Source organism: Panicum virgatum, chromosome 9N, assembly GCF_016808335.1.
Source record: "Panicum virgatum strain AP13 chromosome 9N, P.virgatum_v5, whole genome shotgun sequence".
In the NCBI taxonomy this organism is placed as follows: domain Eukaryota; kingdom Viridiplantae; phylum Streptophyta; class Magnoliopsida; order Poales; family Poaceae; genus Panicum; species Panicum virgatum.
In genome coordinates this window covers 38,251,556-38,276,911 of record NC_053153.1, presented here as the reverse complement: position 1 = coordinate 38,276,911, position 25,356 = coordinate 38,251,556, and the positions used below count along the sequence as shown (strand labels likewise).

General features: G+C 41.4%; 1 protein-coding gene across 2 annotated transcripts; it reads left to right on the top strand.

Annotated features, from left to right (window-relative positions):
- The first annotated feature begins 1,830 nt into the window (after window positions 1-1,830).
- On the top strand, window positions 1,831-16,781 carry LOC120692823 (ABC transporter G family member 51-like). Of its 2 annotated transcripts, none has more exons than XM_039976222.1 (24): window positions 1,831-2,209; window positions 2,307-2,427; window positions 3,079-3,167; window positions 3,683-3,767; window positions 3,909-4,071; window positions 6,323-6,399; window positions 6,476-6,620; window positions 7,149-7,450; window positions 7,529-7,810; window positions 8,697-9,013; window positions 9,093-9,253; window positions 9,435-9,538; window positions 9,838-9,997; window positions 10,100-10,186; window positions 11,063-11,190; window positions 11,272-11,604; window positions 11,688-11,978; window positions 12,066-12,149; window positions 13,499-13,632; window positions 13,779-14,006; window positions 15,337-15,508; window positions 15,588-15,675; window positions 15,774-15,940; window positions 16,253-16,781. In XM_039976222.1, the coding sequence occupies exons 1-24, from the start codon at window positions 1,869-1,871 to the stop codon at window positions 16,517-16,519; spliced, it is 4,326 nt and encodes a 1,441-aa protein (XP_039832156.1). In that variant the 5' UTR covers window positions 1,831-1,868; the 3' UTR covers window positions 16,520-16,781. The 2 variants fall into 2 exon arrangements, with proteins under 2 accessions (XP_039832156.1, XP_039832155.1); XM_039976221.1 differs by having other exon boundaries at window positions 10,094-10,186.
- The last annotated feature ends 8,575 nt before the right edge of the window (window positions 16,782-25,356 follow it).

Genomic DNA, 25,356 nt, shown 5'->3' with positions numbered 1-25,356 from the left:
CGCGAAATTCGGTGATTTTGGCCATGTCCGAAATTTTTGACAAACGAAATTCAAAACCCTACTGGCAATGACCACCAGCTCACGCGGAGCGGTGCATCCCCTGCCGGAGGATAAAAAGGAGACATTGCTACAAATCATTCTTTTAGTAGTGAATTATTACGCATAATTGTTAATGCTAATGGCCCAAATAAGATTATTAACACGTAGCCAAAGGGGTAGCAAGAGGTGTTGCACGGTGGAGTTTTATGCAACATCATTTATTCAAATAAGGTCCTGTTTAGATCATAAAATGCAAAATCCAAAAAATTTATAAATCACTTGTATAGTATACTAAATGTAGTAAAAAAATAAATGCATTACACAAATGGACTGTAAATCACGAGACGAATCTAATGAGCCTAATTAGGACGTGATTAGACACTAAAATTGCTACAGTAAATTCTATAGTAAATATGCTCTAATGATGGATTAATTAGGCTCAATAGATTCGTCTCGTAGTCTACAGACGAGATATGTAATTAGTTTTGTGATTAATTTATATTTAATACTTCCAAATGTTGAAGATTCCCTTCCAAAATCTAAAAATTCAAAATGCAAAGTGATCTAAACAGGCCTAAATACATGCAAGTTCATCTGTTCAAAATAATGCAAAAATAGTCCTTGTATTGTATGGTTATGGCAATATGAATCAAGTAGCTAGCGCATGCTTCAATCCATAAAGTTCAAGGGTCATGCATGCGAATTTTGGGCGTGCAATGTACCGGGAGGGCCGGGGTAGGTCAATTGTAAACATTGATGCACAAATCTATCTTATCTATGGACTCAGTGACACAACATACGTGCATTGCTGTGGACGAGAAAAGAACTAAAGAAGCTGTGTCATGGTGCCCCAGGATCGGAGATCGGTGCCAGTGCCACGGCGAGGTAACCAAAGCTCAAGCTGCTAGTGAAGAGATATACGTCGGCACGTAGCAGCTGAGCACGGCACTGGACGGTTCCAATCTAAAAAAGCGCCCGCCGTAGCTCGCTCTCTCCTCGCCACCGAGCCACCGCCTCCGGCACGGCAGCCGCAACCGAGCAAGTCCGGCTCCGAGCCAGCAGCAACGCTGCCCATGCCTACACTGGCAATCAGTGTTTAAAATTTCGGCGAAATTTCACGAAATTCGGTGATTTCGCCCCCTCCGAAATTCGAAAATTTCGAAAATAATAATTTAAATATATCTAAAAGTATTTTTAAAAATAGTCTAAAAATGAATTTCGGCCGAAATTTCGTGAAATTTCGCGAAATTCGGTGATTTTGGCCATGTCCGAAATTTTTGACAAACGAAATTCAAAACCCTACTGGCAATGACCACCAGCTCACGCGGAGCGGTGCATCCCCTGCCGGAGGATGGACGCCCGCGCGCATACGTAGGGGTGGTAAAGGGCCAAACATTTTGAACTAGAAAATCTAAGGAACGGGTTCTAAAGAACAGTGTCACGCCCCATCTTGATCCAATTTTTAATTTAATACGCCCACGGACTTGTTGGGACTGCTGCGCAAATCTGACGCCCCACTTAGTCACTACGCTATATTAGGAATGCCACACAGAACGGCGCTCCCCTCCCGATGCGGGAGTCCCGGAAACAGGGCGCATCTCCGAGCTTCCAGCTGGAGCTTCTAGAAGGGAGGGACACGTGTCATAGGAGATACAACCGCCTCCGCTAGCTTCTGGTGCGTGTGGTACGGTGCCTGGCCGTCTCTCTCCTCCCTTTCTTCGCCAGCCTGCTTTATATATATACCCCGCTAGCACACGGCCCTTCCGTATTCCTCTCCGCCGAAACCAAAAACCCCACTCACTTCTAGATCGCGGCGGCGGCGTGGGGCGATGGCGTTTGCGGCCAGCGGCGTCCAGCACCACGTGGCGGTGGATGTGGAGGCCGGGGACGAGGAGAAGAGGAGGGCGCGGGAGGAGGACGAGGCCGACCTGCTCTGGGCGGCCATCGAGGAGCGTCCCTTCGCCAAGCGGCGCAACCTCGCCATCGTCCTCCCCGACCCTGACAGCGCCGGCGCCCGCACCAGCGGAGGAGGCGGTGCGGGAGAGGGCAAGGTGGTGGACGTGCGGAGGCTCGACCGGCCTGAGGTCCAACGCGTGCTCCGCAGGGCGCTCGCCACTGCCGATCTTGACAACGCCAACCTCCTCCACGGCATCAAGGCCCGCTTTGACGCGTACGGAAATTCCGCGCTCAATTTGTTTTCATACTAGATCGATTCGTATCCTACAGATTCACCTACTAACTACGAACCCAACTGCCTGGTCGTGCAGGGTGGGCTTGGAGGTGCCGCGGGTGGAGGTGAGGTTCCGCAACCTCACTGTATCCACGGAGGTACACGTCGGCAGACGGGCGTTGCCAACGCTCGTCAACTACGTCCACGATGTTGCCGAGGTACTACACCGTTACACACCGTGCAAGGTTTTTGTGCTTCATGTGGTGCCTGCCTGCCTGGTTGGTCGAAGAAGGGCAGGGTAGGCCGGTAGGGTAAAGTTAGCAGATCTCATTGATCGGATGTGCTTCATGTGAATGAACTGTCCATATCTGGACTTTAAGCTGGGCGCTAGTTTTCAGATGTTGCCAGTTTGCTTTGCGATGGGATTCTTAAATCTTGTCACGTGTACTTACGGCTACCAGATGCAACCAAATTGGAAAACTAATTGTTAGCTCGGACATATTTACAGTAGGCATCAGGATGTTATCGATTTTGAACCAGTATGACCAGGAGCCTTTATATATAGATGAGGCTGTGTTTTCAACATTTCAAATTGGTCATTTCGTGCTGATACAGTCACTCTATTAAATAGATGATGGTTACTTGATGACATCAGTGCATCACAGAATTGCTATAGCAGCACTAAACCCGTATATACACTGGTAAAATATCCTCTTCCTTGTATCATTTTCATTATGACTATATCATATACATAGATTTTTCTAATGACTGTAGTTTACATGACTATTATGTACGCTTGTTTTTGGTTATTAATTGTTATCGCTGTAGCCCTTATTGATACATATGTTGTACCTTGTGCGTGCATTCAGAGACTTCTAATCACCTGCCACCTTTTACGTCCTAATAAGCGCAAGCTCACTATTTTGGATGATGTTAGTGGCATTGTCAGACCTGGGAGGTAAGAAACAATACTTCTTACTGCATGGTTCTATATAAATGTAATCACATCTGATGCTGGGACTTCGATTTTGGTGCATGTGTTTTGGCACAAAGATAGCAATTGTATTTGATGCCTAATGTGCTTAGACTTGTTTCCTACGGAATGTAGAAATGTAATCTCATTTAGTGATAGTTCATGGGTAATCATTCATCATTTATTCGTTCTCAATATCTATATATGAATATCAAAAGAATGGAGTTCAAATCATCCACATTCACAACAGTGCTTGACACAACTCATATTGATCTTGTGGTCTCCGCCATCTTTAATGTCACCGCTTTTGATTTTTGTTGTTGCAAAATAGCCTTAATCTCTTGCATTAGAAACTTGTAACCCATTTTTGTGTGCCTGAATAGTTGTATTCCATTATATTTTTAGTGACATGGATTCCATGCACACATTTACTCATATTATGAAGTTTGTAATGTCAAATTGTTGATGCTGTACTCTTGTTTTAATTTTTGTGGTTGAAGAATGACATTGTTGTTGGGACCACCTTCATCTGGGAAATCAACACTTTTGTTGGCCCTAGCCAGTAAACTGGATCCTCAGCTAAAGGTGACCTTGCCATCTCTCATTGTGTTTATGACTGTTGTTTTTGTGGGATTGTAGGAGGCGTTAATGGTTTGCCAAGAAAACTAGTTGCCTAACCAATCTATCATATTTTGTTGTTCCATTATCTCTATCATATTCCAACAGAAAAATGGAGAAGTGAGATACAATGGAATTTCTCTCATGGAATTTTTTGTACAACGAACTTCTGCTTATATCAGTCAGACAGACAATCATATTGGAGAGTTGACAGTGAGAGAAACTTTAGATTTTGCTGCAAGATGCCAGGGTGCAAGTGAAAACTGGCAAGGTTAGGTTCCCTTTTCTTATACTTTGAAATACCTTATTTAGTTCTATTGTGAATACCTAAGGTTATGAACAAAATTTCATTTAGACTTTTCATGCCATAGGTAGTGTTTGGTTCAAGATTTGCAATAAAACGCAAACGGAATCAGATACTGCTTGTAACGCAAAAGAAGTAATAGTGAACAGAGTTTGGTTGGTTCAACCACGTAAACGAATCCTCAAACTGCTGCCTGCGCTTCCAAGTCAACAAGAGCAAAGCCATTCAGTGCTGCTGCTGCTGCTGCGCATAAGCAAAGCTGCTGCATGCATGCATAGTATATACTTCGTACAGACTCGCTAGTCTAAAGCTTCTGCACGCATGCATCAGATAGTGCTTGGGTGGTGGTGGTATTATCAGGGGCGAAGCTAGAACGAATGGTACTATATTTTTTCCCATAAAAAGGTAAAATACCATGTTTGGTTATACAAAATTTGCATGATTAACGTTGTCAGCCAATAGCTCAGAAATGTATATTAATTTTTAAATACATATTTCGATGTTCATATTTATGTGTACGTGCATAAAGAAAATAATCTTATCAGCATGTACAGGAATTTGATCGGTAAATCTTGACAATGATGAAGTCTCACCATCAAGCTCCTCACCATCGTTAGGTGCATTGCTTTCTACAGAGTGGTAAAAATATAAATAAGACATGCACGGTGTCAAACCTTGGATTTCATCTTCGACACAGAGGGACCACCTCTGACCATCTAATCACTCAAGTTTTCTTCGTCTCTCTCATAACATATGCATATAAAACTCTTCATGTGTACCTAATCTATTTTTCTTTATTGAATTAGAACTTTGGAAGATCTGAAAATTGATCCAATAAGGAATTAATGAAAGAACATGAAAGTTGAACAAAAAAGGAAGCATTAAGAATATGGCCAAGCACAAATACCAAATGATGATAGGAAAGAAGCTTAGAGTCTGCGATCCTGGCTAGGCTGCTAGGAAGTTTCTAGCTTGTTACTGCATCAAGTTGGCTGCTAGGAAGTTCCTAGCTTGTGCACAAGTTTATTTGCTACTGTATTTCAAAATAATAAAGTAGGCTGATGCAGCTTTGCATCTGATCAACTTAGGGGGTGCATGGCTTCTAATTTGGGGGGGGGGGGGGGGGGGTGCACAAGTGGTGAAAAATTAATAGCAACAAGTACTTTTTTGAATTCCGTGCGTGCATGTGCACCCACACTGTCCTGAGTAGCTCCGCCCCTCGGTATTATGAACGCCCGTATCTGATAATAGTGTGATCCGATTACTGGAAAACCAAACCATCTATTGTAGATAACGAGATCTATTACCCTCTGTAAACAAATCACGTTACAATCTGCCTAACCAAACAGGCAAACACTACCTTAGTTCAGTTAGTAATTCACATTTGAATGACTTGTCCCTCTCCATAAATGCATTCTACTTTAGTTATAAGGTGATTAATTGTAATTAGCATACTACTCCCTCTGTCCTGAAATGTAAGGCATTTTGCTTTGTCCTAACTCCAAGTAGTTTAAGTTTGACCAAATTTGTAGAGAAGAATGTTAGCATCTAACACATCAAATAAGTAAATTATGAAAATATATTTCATAATGGATCTAATTATTCTGATATGACATTAAAATATTATAACTCTTCTCAATAAACTTGGCCAAACTTAGGACAGTTTGACTTAGGCCTTACATTCCAGGACGGAGGGAGTAAAGGTTAGGTTCTTCTAGTCGACCCAAACTAGCATGAGTGCATGTTCTTTTTCATAGGATGAACCTTTCCAGAAATTAAGCAAACCTAAGGGGCAATCAACAAGACAAGCCATCTTCCTGGTGTTTTTTCTCGTCTTCTTGAACATGAAGGAGAGCTGTGTATCATTGTATTAATAGCCATCTTCCTGGTTGTTATTTCAAGACTAGCTGAAGCTTGCAAATTCTGTGAGGATACACACATGTTTTAACTTTTTGCCTATCACAAGTATCACAGATGGTGAACTCTCCTTAAGAATGCAGAATCTAGTACTATCTGCTTATGTTTGTCATAAATGTTCACTGATAAAAAACTTTAAGCTCACTTCAAAGTTAGTTTTCATGTTATTAGGCTGTTGTAACATTTTGTTGCTAAAATCTATCTCGATGCTTCTTATAGAAGTGCATATTTTGTTAACATGTAGCAGCTGTGCTGCCACTTTACGAGTTCTTTGTCTTATGCACATTTTTGAAATGTGTAGAGTGCTTGAAGGATCTACTAGATCTTGAAAACAAGAGAGGCATAAGACCGTCTCCAGAAATAGATGCCTTTATGAAGGTTCTTGTCTAATTCACATGTAAAGTTCTCATATTTCATTTCTTTATTTGCATAATGTTTTGTTCTGCATGGTCAGACAGCATCAGTTGGAGGACAAAAACACAATCTTGTTACAGACTATGTGCTGAGAGTGCTTGGATTGGATGTGTGTGCTGATACTCCTGTTGGTACTGACATGGCAAGAGGTGTCTCTGGTGGTCAGAAAAAACGAGTCACGACAGGTTTGTATGATTTCAGCCTGTTTTGTCTCCTTCGACATTTCCCACTGATTTTCTTCCAAATAGTTCCTCTTAGTTCATGGGTAAAAGAGAACTGGCTCATCTTAGAGAGGATATAATGTCTTATTATTCCATTTACATTATTAATCCAATGACTCACTGAGGCCCATCAACAAATACAACCCTTACTAAATAATCTTGGGGAAAGATTTTAGACTAAGAAATATGAACTAAGAGATAAGGTCATCACCCTGCATCTGAAATACACTTATTGCCACCCTCCATGATGCGTAGTGGACCCACGTTTGCATTGAATCCCATTTACCTTTTGGCTTGCTTTTATGTAAGTTAACCCGGAGGTATATGCCAGCCCCAAGCTATCTCAATCCTCCCATTACAACACTACATAAGGCGATAAGATTCATATGTAGTGCCATAACTAAAGTGATAACACTCCAACTTAAACAGCGTCATGATAGAATTCTAAAAATTATATGGTACATTTGTAATAAAATTGCTGTACTTTTGCAGGTGAAATGGTTGTTGGCCCTAGAAAAACCCTTCTCATGGATGAAATATCAACAGGTCTTGACAGCTCAACAACTTTTCAAATAGTTAAGTGCATGAGGAACTTTGTTCATGAGATGGAGGCTACTGTGCTGATGTCACTTCTACAGCCTGCACCAGAGACATTTGATCTATTTGATGATCTAATTCTTCTCTCAGAAGGGCAGATCATTTATCAAGGCCCCATTGTGCATGTTGTGGACTATTTCAAATCATTAGGATTTTCTCTGCCACCTCGTAAGGGAGTTGCAGATTTTCTCCAAGAGGTATTGCATAGTGCCTGTTAATTCTAACATAAAGCCTACAGCATGCAAGAATTTACTTTCAATTAATTTTATTATTAGGTGACATCAAGGAAAGACCAAGCTCAGTACTGGTCTGACAAGTCAAAACAGTATTCTTTTATTTCTGCGTCGACAATGGCTTCTGCATTTAAGCAATCCCAGTATGGCAGATCTCTAGATTCTACTTTAAGTGATCCATATTATGTTGGCACAAATTCTCATCAGGCGCTTGCAAGATCAAAGTTTGCAGTATCAAAGCTTAGCCTTGTTAGAGCATGCTTTGCCAGGGAGCTTATTTTAATAAGTCGCAACCGTTTCCTCTACACTTTCAGGACATGCCAAGTACGTTCATGTGTCTCTTTACTAAACTTTTTATAATTTCTTAGCAATGTAACTTGAAGAATCCAAGCCGTATCCAGTATCACTGTATATAATGTTACATAATTTTCTGGTGGCTTTGTTTTTTATCTAAACAATATTATCATCCATCAAACATAATATGGGAAATATTTTTTCCTGTAAACTGTCCATTTTCATTGGGTCAAGCCTTGCAATGTTCAAACAGATTATATAGCTCCATGATCCATCTCATTCTTGCAATGGTAGATGGATCAAAGTTACATTATAAGCAGTAATATAGAGCTGATGTGTGAATGATAATTTTTGTTACCTATTCAAAATGAAAATTATTGATAGCTCAAGGAAGAATTCTTCTTTACCTTCTCTTTTATATTGGTTAGCCACATATTTCTTATCCAGATGTAAGATTTTAAAATAAGTACTATCTGTTTATTACATATTCTACTTCTTTTAACTGTGGAAGAAATGTGCCCTTGTTTGAAGCACACTTTCATGTACTACCTCCATTCCAAATTATAAGTCGCTTTGGTTTTTTCATAAATACATAGCTTTTACTGTGTATTTAGACATAGTGTATGTCTAGGTGCATAACAAAAGCTATGTATCTAAACAAATTAACATGACCTATAACTTGGAATGGAGGAGTAATAGGTAATGGCAAAGATACAATAATATTATCTGTGCATCATTTCAATAAAAAAGTTAACATTCTTGGGATTCAAATTGCGGAAATCATCTATTTTGCAAACAAAAGAACAAAAATATTTACTTTCTCTTTAATTATGTTGGATATTTTGTCGGGTTGCATTGGTGCAGGTCATTACTCTCCTCACATGCATGTGATAAATGATGGCATAATTTTTTGCAGGTTGCTTTTGTCGGGGTATTCACATGCACAATATTTCTTCGTACAAGATTACACCCTGTTGATGAGCAAAATGGGAATCTTTATCTGTCATGCCTGTTTTATGGACTTGTTCATATGATGTTTAATGGTTTTACTGAGCTGCCCATTACTATTTCACGGCTTCCAGTGTTCTATAAGCACAGAGACAATTACTTTCATCCTGCATGGGCTTTCTCAATCCCCAATTGGATACTAAGAATTCCGTATTCTCTTATTGAAGCAGTAGTTTGGTCATGTGTTGTTTACTACACAGTAGGCTTTGCGCCTACTGTTGATAGGTACCGACCACCAACGCACCTGTAGGCTGAATTCTACTTTGGTATTTGGACATGTCAGAATAATACAAATTTTCTGCAGATTCTTTCGCTTTATGCTATTGTTGTTCTCTGTACATCAAATGGCTTTGGGCCTTTTCCGGATGATGGGAGCTATAGCACGAGACATGACTATTGCTAATACTTTTGGATCGGCTGCCTTATTGGTAATTTTTCTCTTAGGAGGGTTTATTGTTCCTAAAGGTCAGTGTTTATATGTTTATTTCCTGTGATATGCTTAATTCTGCTAGAAACCTTACCTGTTCCTGACATGATAGTTAGTACTGAGAAGAGTTAGCAGGTTTACCTCCCTATTGATCAGGAATGATTTTTTTACTTTCAATGCGACATATTCTGATTTTGTTACTACTATTTTGCATAAAAGAGGCTATAAAACCATGGTGGCAGTGGGCTTATTGGGTTTCTCCCTTAATGTATGGACAACGTGCTATTTCAGTTAATGAATTCTCAGCATCCAGATGGTCAAAGGTCTGTTTGAATGAATCACCTTTTCTATCTCCTGGTTTTGACTTTTCAAAGTATGCTGAAGAAAGGTCCTAATAGCAAAATTGAATGATATTATAGTTTTAAGCAATATATTGTTTTATATATTTTCTGCATGGTGGAACTATGTATTGTTCAATTTTCTCATATTGAGTGTCAAACATAATATGGTCCAACTGCTTGCGCATATTCTATTGAGTCTTTATCTTTTACCAGAAGGATCATTTTACATTCTTTATTTATATTTTAGTTGCCATATTTTGTTCTCTCATGTTTCATTACAGGTATCAGTTGCTGGCAGCAATAGTACAGTTGGAACCAATGTTCTTATTTCACACAATCTCCCTACACAAGATTATTGGTACTGGATTGGAGTTGGTGCTTTATTGGCTTACGCTGTCTTGTTCAATGGTCTATTTACTCTTGCTTTGACATTCCTTAATCGTAAGTGTAGAAATGAAATTTTATTTCTAATTTCTAAAGTTTTTCTTCAGTACAAGCTGATTGGATTTTCAAACAAAATTTGTAATTTCTTTTAAGCTCTAGGGAAGGCCCAAGCAACGATCCCATCCGATTCTGAGGAAACAGATGATGCAGGAATTGATAATGTATCCAATGGACAAGTAATTATAGGTGATTTCTCATTTTTACAAGGGAGCACATGATACTTGCTTTTACCTAACACATATTTCTTTCATAATGAGATTATCGTTGTATATTCTCATTCTAAACACCTGTGAAGTTAAATATTAGTCCCTCTGTTCAATGGTGCAAGGCGTATATTATATTTTATATAAGCCAGAACTTGTAAATTTTGACCAACTATTAAACAATATTCAAGAATGTTTAGCACAGTAAAATTGTACAACAGATTATTTCAATTATTCTTGGTAGCTAGACATTCAAGTTATGTGAGAAAAAATGGTTAAAAGTTTAACTTTGATGAACCTGTTGAAATAAAATAATTTTTTGAATGTGGGGAGTAATTATTTAGAGTTAATGGATGGTACTATTTATGATTGAGTGGTCTATTGATTTTTCAAACGTTCATTGTACCTTTGTACTCTCCTTTGTTCCATAATGTAAGAGATTTTAGTTTTGTCAAAAGCCAAACTTCTTTAACATATTATAAGAAAGCTTCTCTAACTTTGACCAAGTTTGTAGAAACTTGCTCAGAGTTAGAGAACTTTGGCTTTGGACAAAACTAAAATCTCTTACGTTTTAGAATGGAGAGTGTACTTGGAGCCAAGGCTCTGGAATCTGATTTTGGGAATAGGCTAGGTGTGTTTTGCTTAGTCGTTCTCTTGGTCAGATTGATTCTTAAGGCTGTGGCTTGAAAGATGTAAATGTTTTGCAAGGCTCTGGCCTTGTACAATTTTCTTCTCTTGTTCTAACAAATGATAAGCAACTCTCTTCCGTATTTGAGAAGTTCAATTATTCGCATTGTATGTATGATTTCAGTACTTTGGAAGTAATAAGGAACAACCTCTACCCTGAAATGAATTGCAGAAAATAACGGCAGAAATTATGAGTTTAAAGGACAGACTGAAGGCGAACTTAACAAGGGAATGATACTACCATTTCTACCTCTAACAATGACGTTTCACAATGTGAACTATTTTGTTGATATGCCCAAGGTTATTCTTCTTATACTTTTTATTCGTTTATATATATTTATTATAGATGTTCCTCGGCTAAGTCAATATTTAAATAAATAGGAAATAAAAGCAAAGGGTGTACCTGAAAAAAGACTACAGTTACTGTCTCAAGTAAGCGGGGTATTTAGGCCCAGTGTTCTAACAGCACTGGTCGGCTCAAGTGGTGCTGGAAAGACAACCCTTCTTGATGTTTTAGCTGGCAGAAAAACAGGCGGATATATCGAAGGTGATATCAGGATCTCTGGACATAAGAAAGAACAAAGAACCTTTGCCAGGATAGCAGGATATGTTGAGCAAAATGATATCCACTCACCACAAGTGACTGTTGAAGAGTCCTTATGGTTTTCGTCAATCTTACGGCTTCCAAAAGATATAAGTAGAGAAACAAGACATGTATGTTTCATACTTGCACAAACTCATTTTACTCTGGAGCGCATAGTTATTTGAGTTGATGCACACTTCCAATTTTCCTGCAGGAATTTGTTGAGGAAGTTATGGCTTTGGTAGAGCTTGATCAACTGAGACACGCATTAGTAGGGAGACAGGGTTCTACTGGATTGTCAACAGAGCAAAGGAAACGCCTTACAATAGCTGTTGAGCTAGTTGCAAATCCTTCAATTATTTTCATGGATGAGCCTACTTCTGGTTTGGATGCAAGAGCAGCTGCCATTGTGATGCGTACTGTCCGAAATACTGTTGATACTGGGAGAACTGTTGTTTGCACTATACACCAGCCCAGTATTGATATCTTTGAAGCCTTTGATGAGGTAGGCATACATTTTTTGTGTTTTTGTATCTGTTGGCAGTTGCTTACCATTTTGGTACCCCTTTGCTGACTACTCATCTGGTTCCAGCTCCTCCTTCTGAAACGTGGAGGCCGTGTTATATATGGTGGTTCTCTGGGTGTCAACTCAATTGACATGATTGGTTATTTTCAGGTTGCTCTTTTTATCTCCATTTAAATTCACAAAGGATTTTAAGCAACAATTTTTTCTAATAAAGGTTTAAGATATCTAGATAATGTTACATAACAGTATTTCTTGTATTAATAATACTTTTTGCATGTATTGTAGTTTAAAATTATACCACTTAAATCATTTGTCTTTCAGTGTACTAAAAATTTCTTACATAGTGATGAAATACATGGACTAAAATCTAGGTCTAGGTCATCTTAGAATTATTTGCTACTGTACTGGCATATTTATGCTCAGGCAATAAGACACCATTGCAACTGAGCATAACAGAAGCCATGCTAACTGTTGGTATCAGTACATCTTAGAGCTGTAGATTATCTGAAGTAGCCTAGGAATAAAGGACTGTTTGTTGCCCTCTAGATTATATTATCTTGTATAATCTCATATGATCTAGCATGTGTAAGCACATGGACAATAAACACCACAGATTATTCTTTGGATTTAAATAATCTATCTATACCCCCAGATTATCATAATCCCATAAGCTGTCCAAGGTATGTTTATTTCAAATTATATAATCTAGCATGTGTAAGCTGGTTATATAATCTGAGCAGGAAACAAACAGGGCCAATGACTATATCTTAGGTAATCAGATAACCAGTTCAGAATATTGGCTTACATTGCATTGCATGACTTCTTTAAAAAGGATTTATAGACGTTTTTGTTAAGAGTTGAAATCTTTGAAGAGGGAAAAAACTAGGTGAAACGAGGAGTTAGTTGGATTTATAAGCAAAAAAATAGGCGCTCATATTCACCTCAATAAGGACTCGAACTTGGGTGGTCTAGGCGTACAACACCCAATTAAGCTAGGCTCGGTTCATATCTATAGAAAGATAGGGATTAGTTTTTTTCGATCTTGCAAATGAGATGAATTAATTGTTTTCATATCTTTCAAGTTCGTCTCTTTATAGACAAATTCCTCCCCATGTACATCCAATTGTAGATCAGCTTTCTCTGCGGAGTTTTTATCACATCACAAAGAAATATTAGTTGCATCATTGACTCCAAGATTTTTAGCACTGATATCGGCCCCTTTGAAGCAGTTAGCACCAACTGTTGAGGGAAGCATCTCATATATATGATAACTAGTGCATGTAAATATGCAATAGCTTTTTATATTCTCATACAAATTAATGTTTTTGGGTAAATACTTAGGTAATAGAAGGTAGTGCCTTTATACATAATCGATTTTTTGAAAACAATTCCACAAACATGGATTGGAAGCAAATAAAATCTTGATCTTTGAACTTGTTTGCATTTGATTTTTCTTCACATTTATATAATCATAAGTTCATAATGTGTTGTCAACACAGTCCATTCCCGGGGTTCCTCGTATCCCTGAAGGCTGCAATCCAGCAACCTGGATGCTTGAGGTCAGCACACAGGCATGTGAAGAGAGCCTTGGTTTAGATTTTGCAACATTGTACAAGAACTCAGATCAATTCAGGTGATTCCTGCTGGACTCCAAATAATGCTCCTGTTGTTGTTTTTCTGACCTAACTGGTTGGCTTTCAAACATTTTTTTTGTAAAGGCATACAATATTTATGCAACTTTTGAGAACTAGTTTAACAAACTTGTCCACTATAATTTAGGAATGTGGAAGGGATAATTGAAGCATTAAGTGCTCCAGCTTATGGCATGAAGCCTTTGGAATTCTCATCAGAGTTTTCACAGAACTTCCTAACTCAGTTCAGAGCATGCTTGCGTAAGCAAAGCCTTATTTACTGGAGAAGTCCAGAGTACAATGTTGTGCGACTATTTTTCACTGCCATTGCTGCTGTCATATTCGGATCAATATTTTGGAACGTTGGAATGAAAAGGTATATCTTTATCTTAGGCCTATTCCAGTTTTCCGTTCATTTCAAATTCACATTTTTGACTTAAATCATAATATTTACAATGCAATGGCCCAAAAACACTAGTGTAATAAGAAAACTGAACAACCTGTTTCATTGTTATGAAAAGTATCAGGTACACACAACAAGCATTGCAACTTTGCCTTATTCATGGCCATTGTTATTTATGGCCCACCAAATGATTTTCCCTTCCATATCTTTGTCTGAAACCATATAACATCCTAGCAGTCATAATGTCTGCCGAGGCCATAAGGATGCCATTGCCTTCTCATGACTGTAATGTAGGAGTTAAGTAATGTAAGATGGGATGTGTATGCGTGTCTACTGCTCCATCTGATATCAATATACTTCCATGCCTAGCTTATCACTTGAATAAAAACCATAAATTTTTCTTTCTTGGGCCTCTGTTCTTTACTTGTGTCTAGTTGTATCTTGTGCTGAAGTTCTACTTATTAACTTAGTTTTTTCCAACCATCCAACAACAACAACAACAACAACAACAACAACAACATAGCCTTTTGTCCAAAGCGAGTTGGGGTAGGCTAGAGATGAAACCCAAAAGACAAAAGTCCATGTTGAATAAATAAAATAAGCCTTGAAAATTTAGCAAACAACAAATGTGGTAGAGTCTCACTCCTTGAAATCCTACAATGACATTAAAATAATACTTTTCATACTGTGAAATAAAAAACAATGAAGAAAGATCAGAGATAATTTCGTTAATTGTGATCATGTAAATAAAAATGTTCGGTTAGCTATGTGATAAGACATACCTACCTTTTTTTGATTTATTCTATTTGATCCAAAATGTAAGTCGTTTAAAGGTTATCAAAATTTGTTTAGTTTAACCACAAGAAGTGTATGAATAATCAATCAATAAATGGGCACCATAAGGTCAGCATTACTATATCCATCATAGCAACTAATTTCATAATATATATTATTCTTTTTATTTAAAATTTATTAATTAATTTACTTAAATCACTAGTATATGTGTGTCACCTTTGAGGCCACGCCAAGGCCCTAAATAACTTTTATTTGGGTGAAGTATTTCTTAATTGTTTCAAGTTTTATTAATGAAGAGTTGAGAGGATGTTGGAATACGTTGGGCATTCGAAATGTGAACTCAAGAACTTTTTTGTTGAGAAATGCGATGAGCTTAGACATGGCATTGTTGACTGTTAGATAAGAATGTCAACTCCATGTCCTGCTTGAAATGTATGCTAGTCTATTTTACAAATAAAGGCCGCATTCAGAGAACATGGTTCATATGCTAATGCCAATAATTATGCAGAGAAACAACGGAAGATTTGATGCTTGTCATGGGAGCTCTCTATGCGGCATGCCTGTTTCTTGGTGTAAATAATGCATCATCTGTGCAGCCTGTCGTGTCCACTGAGAGGACAGTCTACTACAGGGAACGAGCTGCTAGAATGTACTCATCGTTCCCATATGCAGCTGCACAGGTTCGTTGGCTTTTGCTCGTGTCAATTTTGGTTGTTGTCCCTATAGATCCCAGTGTCTAACAATGCTTGAAATCAACAGGGTCTTGTAGAGATTCCTTACATTGCAGTTCAAACACTTATATTTGGCCTCATCACTTACTTCATGATCAATTATGAAAGGAACATAGGCAAGTTACTTGTCATCCAGGAAAACCATTCTTCATTGAAGGACTTCTTGTATGTTTTGTACTGTTTGTAACCTAATAAACTCAACCTTTATTTTCAGGAAAATTGCTTTTATATCTTGTTTTCATGTTCCTTACTTTCACGTACTTCACTTTCTACGGAATGGTGGCGGTAGGGTTGACCCCAACCCAACAAATGGCAGCAGTAGTATCGTCAGCATTTTACTCCTTGTGGAATCTTCTCTCTGGGTTCCTCATCCCCCAATCTGTAAGTTACTGAAGTATTAACATTATGATGCTTTGAATTGTTATTTACTATTTATACTATTAAAATCTGACACAAAAAATTTCTGCATTCCTATGAGACTTTGTACAAACTAAGAATTTGTTTGTAGAATATAATCTAAGATTTCTGACCCCACAAACACTGATTTTGTTGAAAGTTTAGGTTACCTGTTTTTCCAATGTTAGTTTGTATGGTGCATCCATCTTCATTGGTCAATGCAGTTGATGGTTTAACATAAGAGAATCCTTCATTTCAATGTTTATCAGTTCCTCTTTTCTCTTGACATTCATGCAGAGAATCCCAGGTTGGTGGATCTGGTTCTATTACATCTGCCCAGTGGCATGGACCCTGCGAGGTATCATTACATCGCAGTTGGGCGATGTGCAGACAAGGATAGTTGGCCCTGGTTTCGATGGGACAGTGCAGGAATTCCTGGAGGAAAGCTTGGGATTCAAACAGGGGATGGCTGGTGTCACAGTTGCAGTGCTTGCTTGCTTCTCTCTTTTCTTCTTTGCAATATATGCGACTTCCATCAAGGTTATAAACTTCCAGAGAAGATAAATCAGCATATATTGCGGCATTTGCAACTCAGTCACGCGCCCAGCGTCACGTGGTGCCACGTGTTGAGTACAGGACAAGTTTTTGCAACGGTTAGAGAGGATTGTAAACAGCCAACAATTGAAACCGTATTGTTTTGTATATTCTTGTTATAAGCTGCACTATTTGTATATACGGCACTAAATCCTATATCTGTGCACTAAAACGCCCAGATGGGCGGTACAATGACCAAGGAGTGGCAATGAAAATGACCAAGGAGTGGCAATGAAAATAACTATCTCCCATGACAGCGATTATTTTTATATATTGCGCTTGCGCCCGGTTGGACAGTCACAACTCGCAACATGCGTACAAATTTGATACGATTATATTCGCTACTAATTGAGTACGATGGATCCTAACATTCTGAAGGAAAGTCTAGTACAATACATTGTGCTGCACATGCACCGACATCTGTGCTTCACTGTTTTGCATCCTTTTCAGTTTTCACAGCATCACAGACTCACTCTGACGGCGTCGTGGCTCAGTCGGAGTTTTTAGGGCAAATCACAGGAGCTTTATTGGCTCACGGCAGAACTACGAAAAGCCTGTCACAGCCCAAGGAAAAAAAAGAAATAAATAAAATTTTCCTCGCCGGGCCCACCCGTCAGCCTCTCCATCTCCTCTCTCTGTTCTGCTCGGCGCGCCGCACCGCACACGTCGCCGCCGCCGGCCATCCTCGCGCCACGCGCCAGCAATCCTCGTTCCGCGTGCGTCCTTATCCGCGTCGAGTCTGCCCCCTCGCCCTCTCCTTGTCCATTTAGAGAGCCCGGCCCCATCTTTCCCCTTCCCCAAACCCTAGCCCTCCATTGCCGCCGCCCCAAGCTCCCTCGCCGCCGTCGATTCATCGTCTCCGGTCGGTCTCTCCTCGATTCCTCGTGCGGGGAGCTCCGTCTCACCCTCCTCCTTTGAATCCCCTCCTCACTCGGTCCTTTCCTTCGTCGTGCAGGCGCCCCGGCGGAGCTCGCTGTCCGCCGCCGCCTAGCGTTGTCCCGCCGCCTCCTCGTCACCGCTCCTTGCCCGCGCCACCGCTGGTGAGCTTCGCCATCATTCCCTCCACCCCGTATGTGCGCCCTTTACCCCGCTCCGGCTTCGCCTCACTGCGCCGCATCGCGCCGCTGCCGCTCGCCGTCGCCACGCCCGACGCGCGATGCCGTGGCCGCACCCCGCCGCGGGTCAAGGCCCCTGGTTGGCCTTGACTCGGGCTGGTGGGCCGCTGGCCCGTGGGCCCCGTCTGTCAGCCTCAGGGCTGGCTGGCCGTGGGGTGGATCTAGCGTTTAGGGTTTCTTGATTTGTGCTGTAATGTTGAAAAATGCGTAGAAAATTCTACAAACCTCGGAAAAATACGAAACTCATTTCGTTGGGTTCGTATCGCTGAGATCCACTTAGGAAAAATGTTGTTTTGTTTGTTTCACTGTTGTTTGTTAAGATTTTAGTGTGTTTTCGTTTGCTCTATCCAAAAATGGTTTAATATAGAACTTTGCGATGGAAAGTGGTAAAATGGCAAAACCAGTTTTGTTAGCCTTGTGTTCCTGCCTAGTTTCTATGATAATTTTCTTAGATTTGTTTAGTTGAGTTTGCATGCCTTTCACAATTTATCTTATTTAGAGTAGCTGAAAATTAATATATTTATGATTAATTATACGAAAATGCTTTTACTGCAAAACCAATTTTCATGAGTTCCTTGTAATGTCCTCTGCATGCTCAATTTAATTTGTGATTTATGCTTTCTGTATAATTTATTTGCTAATTCTTGATCTAGCTTTTTCTGTTCGCGTGTACGATAGTGATTGTTTGTCGTCGCGTGTGTTACGTTTGTGCATCATCGCATATGTGCCATTCATTATGCATGTCTTATCACCCTTGCATAATCTAGGGTATCACACTAATGCATGCATCTCATTTCATGCATAGCATTTCTTGCACAATCATGGCATCATGCTAATTCTGGCATCTCATTCATGCATTATAGTGACTGAACCGTCGGAGAACGAACCCGTTGAGCCTGCCGAGTCCGTCGAGCCTGAACCCGGAGTCCAGTTCGTGGTCGAGTCCGAAGCTATCCAAGGCAAGCAGCTAAGCATGATTCCTTGCTCCTATTTAATCTGAGTTAGTTAGTTACATCACCGGGTAATATGGGGTTATATAGTATGCATGTATTGCATTTTGGTACCTACTCTCTTGCATTACCCTTCTTTGAATTGTTATCCATGTCCTTGTCACTTATTAGACAGTTAATAACTTAATCTGACTAGATGCTTAGCCCTGCTTAGAATACTCATATTGCTTGCTCGAAAGGAATGGTTTGGAGTATCACACTTACCTGATTATCCTTGATCGCACTTGAGCAACTGGGGCAAGTGGATGCAGTATCGAGGTTCGAGCGGAAAGGTAGGGCCTAGAGAATGAAGTCACATGGGCATAGTCCGCTTGGACCGATTAAGAACCATCCATGGATGACGTCGGTTTTGAGCACCTTTCCGTGCTACCACATATCCAATATAATGGTACAGATGAGCCAATTACCTTCTTTAACTTGATCATTGATGTGCAGTCCTAGATACGTGACTAAGGGCTATGCAGAGAGGCTTAGAGGTGTCCCCGGGTGGACCTATGTGTAGGAAAGTTTAGAGATGTCCCCGGTGGAAACTAAGTCTCTACGCATAAGCTAGGTGTGAAAATTTCAATGATCGAGCCTTGTTGGGAACGGTTGACGCGGGTACCCCCTTATCCAACTTTGGCCGGTTGGGTGAGTCGCATGGTCCTTGTGCCGTGTGGGTAAAGTAGTACACCCTTGCAAGGTTATAATCAATTCGAATTGCCACACTCTCGGTTATGAGCACGCTCTTTATCCCATGAACTCCTCGTAGAAGTGCGGACATGTTGGAATGGATTTTAGTAACTCGGGAATAACTATGTTATTCCTAGTATGTTCTACTAAAATTTAATGGGGGTTCGGGCAACATTAATTAATTTTGCTAGGTGTTAGTTTAGAGAGCTCATGCTAGTGCAATAATTACTTAATCTTAAAGCTTTTACTTGAGCCTTTGCATGATCCTTGTTTATTGAATCGCGTAAGTCTTGCGAGTACCTTTGTACTCAGGGTGCTTCTAACCCTAGTTGCAGGTGAACCGGAAGTGGTGTTCGGCCACTTCTACCCCGCCGTTCCAGGTACGGGGGAGGAGTAGGTCGTTGAGGTTGGGATGGTGTCCCTGAGCAAGACATCATCATCGTAGTAGGTTTTATCGTAATGGAACTCCGTAAGAGCATGTAAATACAATAAATTTTAAGTTCCTGTTTAATATGGTATTCGTGAGCCCAAGGTTTGTAATGGAAGTTAGTTGAACCCTCCTATATCAAACTTGTAATATTAAGTGTGTAAAATTGCTCTTTGTGGATCATCGGCAATGTACGCGCTTGTATAATGGTACGTGTGCTTAATCCTGGGCATGTGGCAAACACGTACCAGGACTACCGGGTTTGTTCTCGTTCTAGGTGAATTGTGTTGGTTAAATGCCTCCAAGGTGTGGATTAGCATGTGGCGTGTCGAGAGATGGACACGTGCTAGCCCTCATCTTAAAGGATTAATCAAAAATTTCACCTAAACCGAGGGCAAATTGGGCGGTTCTTACAAAGCCAGTCTGGGGCATAACCAAAACTAGACCACATGGTCTTACTAATGGTCGGCATCTTCACATAGCAATGAGCTGCCAAATTTGCTTCCCGGTGTACAAAAGAAACACGAAAAGATACAAGGGATCTGCCTACACTTTAAAAAATAGCACATTCATCTACTCACGTTAGTACCGGTCGCACTTTGGTGCGGTACTAACGCCTTAATTTAGTTCCGGGTGGTGCGCACAGTGCCCCTCAAAGCGGTTAAGTGCCAGTTGGAGGCTCCAGCCGGCAATAAACTTGATGAGGACATCTCATTCATGACTACACCAAGTTCAACCACTGCTACACATGATCAAGTAACGAAAGGACCAATTACGCGAAGTCGTGCAAAGAAACTACAACAACAGGTGAACTCACTTATTACTACATTTCATGCATCTATAAATTAGAATTTTATACTACCTAAATGCTCTACATTGGTTGTACTTAGGCGTACACATGAAGAAAAGGAGAAGGATTGGACCGCCAGATCAGACAACCAGATCGGAGTATTCCAGGGTATCGTGAAAATCCTCAGAGAAGCACTATGGTAAAGTGTATCATAAATCGTAGTGATAACCTTTATTGAAATTACCGACCGACTAATCCAGCAGGGGTAAGCCAGATAACTGATAAGATAAGTGGCCAGGCTATGACCGTGCGACACACAGGAGATTCTATACCTTAGAGAGGTAGCAGCTCGGAGGACAACGAGCGAGAAAGGACTCCTGAAACACTTCTAAACTACTGAGCTAGCCTCACTAGAACTAATCTAAGCCTCTAACTTGAAGTCGGAACTAGGAGCTTACTTCGGCGGCCTAAGCGAAGGGCGCAGACAGGGGTGAGAAGGGGTCCAACATACTTTTGGCAATCCTACTGCTATGAAAACACCCGAATGTGGTTGACTACGAAGGACGGACAAGGCTGTCACCACTTGCCGCCTACCACTGCGGTACTGTAGGGTGGAACACACTTTCTAGCTAGCACTCACTACTGGAAAATAGGCTTATTGTACCGATTGTTGAGGCTCTTGGGTACCGGTTTTTCAAACCGGTACTCCGTAGCCGAGACCAAAAGTCTGGGCCTTAGGCATTGGGTAAAACAACCGGTGCCTAAGGCTCTCGTCAAACAAAAATATTAACGCGGTGTAGCTAGGATTCGAACCAGCGATCTCTTGCCTCGCACGTACCTCTCTTACCATCTCATCTACACAACACATGTGATAGAAAGAGAGATATTTTCCTTTCGAAATAGCCTGTGAAGGACCCTAAGGTACCAGTTGGTAACACCAGCCGGTACCTAAGGCTCCTAAGGTACCGGTTGGTGTTACCAACCGGTACCTAAGGCTCATCCATAGGCACCGGTGGTGGTACCACCCGGTACTAATGGAAAAGTTACCATTCAGTACCAATGGAGAGCCTTAGGTACCAGTTGGTGTTACCAACCGGTTCCTAAGGCTCATCTATAGGTTCCATCGATCCCAAAACTAGCATAGGTATCGGTTCATTTTCATTCCGGTATTTTTGGGTGGACCTTTGGCGTGTTTTCTAATAGTGATTGAGTCAGACACCACGTCCGCTCTCGGTACTGGGATTTCTCTTGAGGCCTTCAAGAGAAATCCCCCTCAACCAAGTGAACTAACTTGAGTTACACTAGTATGGGTGAGAAAACTAGTAAGACTAACTCTGACAAGCAAGAAAGAGAACATAAACTGAACTAGGGGTAAAACTTACTCCCGCAGACAAGTACAAGTACTTGAGAGATAAATACTCGTGGAAAGTAAAGCTGACTCAAATAAATAAAAAAGATAATTTATATTAAAAATAGTCAAAGAAAAAAATACAAGAGCTTTACCGAGCTCCGATGACGACTCCGGATCCCTGAGACAAGCTCGACTCGACTCTAACACCCAACTACTAACCTACTCTAGACTTGAGAAGAGAGAATTGCTCCTTTGAGTGTGTGTTTACAAGTGAGGGGGAAAGTGGTATTTATAGGCTTCCAAGGTTGGTAGAAGGCCGGTAATTCTGTTGGCGCCAGGTGCACGCAACTGTAGAGGTGGTGCTTAACTTCCACACGAAGCCGGGAGCCAAGAGGCTGAAAGGTGGGGTCGGGCGGCCCAACCTAGGCCGGCTGGCCTAGGATTGTGCCACATGGCCACCGACCTTCTATGGGTGGCCTCTGAACCCTCCTGGACGTCGGTACTTCGGGTATCTTCGTTAGATTCTGGTATCTTTGGTCGGGCGGCCCGGGGGAGGCCGGGCGGCCTGGTCCTGGGGCCTCTCGGCCCTCCGTTTCACCAACGTTGCACATCAACGCTCCACACTGCCTCTAGACTGGTTGTCTTCCTCATTTTACGCTCTTGGCATTGGCAGGTGGGCTTTTGGGTTGATCCTTGTGCCTTCCGGGTCCACCAACAGGATATGAAAAGTTCACCTTGTTCTGGAACCTTATGGACATGTCACATCTGGAACCTCAGGCCGGTCGGCACGGAATGTACTGGGCGGTCGGGATTTTCTCTGATTTCGACCATCTTTGGACCTTGGATTCCTGCAAACACAACTCATCCAAAACTTGTGGAACTTATTAGAATCAAATAAAATATACATGGAACATAGTGCAAAACTCAATTTATTCCTGAGAAGTTGACAGTCAAAACGAGAGATAATGGCCGTCAACACCCCCCAAGCTTAAACTTTTGCTCGTCCTCGAGCAAAACTTACCACTGAGGCTCGGTGGATCAGGAGTTGCGTCAATGTTCGCCCTCTGCAGATACCCTGTGCACAGCATATTACTCTATCCATATGTACTTCGAGTAAGTTGGCTCATACCTATATGTTCTGGATGATGGGGCTTATTTCACATTTCATCCCTTGTCTTGAGCGGTTGGAGGACTGAACAACCTTCACCGGAATGTTTTCCTGCTTTCCCTGTTCGTTCGTTCTCGGAGTATTTCTTAGATGTGCAAATGATTAAGGTTCCCTGAAGGTACTCTCAATCGCTCAAGGTGTATAATCCTCACCAAGTCGAAACTTGACCAAATTCTTCCTAATCTAAGGCTGATATCAGGAGTTTTGGGTAGGAAGAGTGTGGCATACCTTGATTACCTGTGTTGCCGAGCCGAAGAGTGGTTCGCAAGAGATAGGTACTTGATCATATTCCGATCTTATGGAGTCACAAATGTTCAGGGGAGAGGGAGAAATGGACTCACACTTTGGAAATATTTTTGGGTTATTTTATTAAACTCCTCTTTTGCACTACTTTTGCTAAGGATCATGAGCACTTCTTCTTTCTTCTTCTCTTTTTCTTTTCTTATTTTTTTTAAGAAGATAATCTCATGTCCTTCTTGATTTCAGAATATTTCAGAGGGAGCTTTTGAAGAAATTTTGACCCTTTTGGAAGTGGATAGGCACACAGTGGAGATTTAGGGCTGAGTTGTGGTGGAATTGTCTAGCGGTAGTGGATGACAATACCTGGAGTAGGTAATTGTCATACCAGACACTCTGAGGCTAGCAATGAAATGGATACACAAAGGAGAAAGACCAGTAGATGACAAGTACCTTTTCTCAAGCGAACTCACCATTCGACAAAGCTCAAAGTAAATCAAGATAGCCTATGTAGCTCATGTATGAAATGTCATTATGGCTCTGGATGGGACATGTAAACCAACAGGGAAACCTTATCATATTTTAATATTACTCCGAGAATTTCCCTTACTGAGGTAGACAGTTTTAATTCCAATGTAGGCCATCTCGAATCCCACAACAATTTAGACTTAGAAATCATGTTAAATGCTCCCACACAAATAGATTAATTGTGTCTATTATGTGCCAACTAGCTCTAGTACTAGACAAGTAAAAAGCTATAAACGGGCACATGCAAAGCTCAAACAGAGCAACTATTCATCATTTCTAAGATAAGAGTTTGCACATATTTCCACACATTTATTCTGAGCATGGCAATTATCTTTTTTTTTGAACGGAACGAGCGGGTATGACGACTTACCTGGGTACTGACGATCTCTCCCCCAAGCTTCAACGAAGCTCGGGGCTACTGGTCTGGCTGTGGCGGGGGGGGGGGGGGCGTAGAATGCACCATGGTGCCAATCGTAGGACATGGAGGAAATCATCCCCAACTCTCCTATGTGAGACTGGTGTTGTGATCGAGGCTGTGTCCCAACTCCTCCTGACGTAACTCTATGGCACCTGTGCGGGCAGTGAGATCCGACAGCCCCCGTGTGTGCGGGTTGTCGTACTCAAAGCGTGCTGACGCAGACGGGCCAACCTGCGGGCCATGGGAGGTGTCTATGCCCGAGGGGTAGTAAAACCCCTGGCCGTGCCCAAACCCTGTGCTACCCTCAGGCTGGTACGAGGGCTGGCCACCCTGGTTGTAAAACCCGTAGGCCTCCTCAAAGCTCATGTGAGTGGTGTTTGGGTGATGCTATGCTGAGGCATCTGGTGAGGGTGCAGCGTGTGATGGTCCAGCTTCCTGGGAAGCACGGGCCTGTCGTGAAACTCCTGGCTGGCGAGAAGTTCCTGCCTGGCGGGATGTGCCTGCCTGCCTGCCATGATGTGCCACCCTCGGCCAACTGTGCGTCATGCCGAACTTTGCCACGTGTCATAGGGCCAGCTGTGCTGTGGCATGCTGGCTCCTTCTTTTCCATCTGGAGGGTAAGACGCTTCACGGAGTAGAGCGAGAGTTTCGGGCATGGAAGCTCGAACTCCCTCTCATACCCCAGATAGCACATGAAGACTGAGTTCCCAGGACCTTCACGCATCATGTGCGCATGAACAAAGTGGTCCAGACCAATGAAGGTTCGGTACTCATCTGTCATGGGAAGATATGTGACTTGTGCATTCTCCAAAACACCGACATACCGCGCAATGCGGGTGACCAGTGAGGTTATGTCGATGGGAGATTTGCACGTGATCATTTTCTACCAATGTGCGACCATGCCCATGATAGGTGAGTAGCGAATCTTCTTTGCCATAGCATAAAGGCACATGAGCTCCGAGGAACTACATAGCCTGAGGTCTGCTCGGGAAAATACTACCATGGCTTGGTACTTGGCTAGAACCCTCAGAGTTGGATTATGGATGGAGACTGCTGTTCTTACTACTCACTGGTTCATCTGAGATTTCATT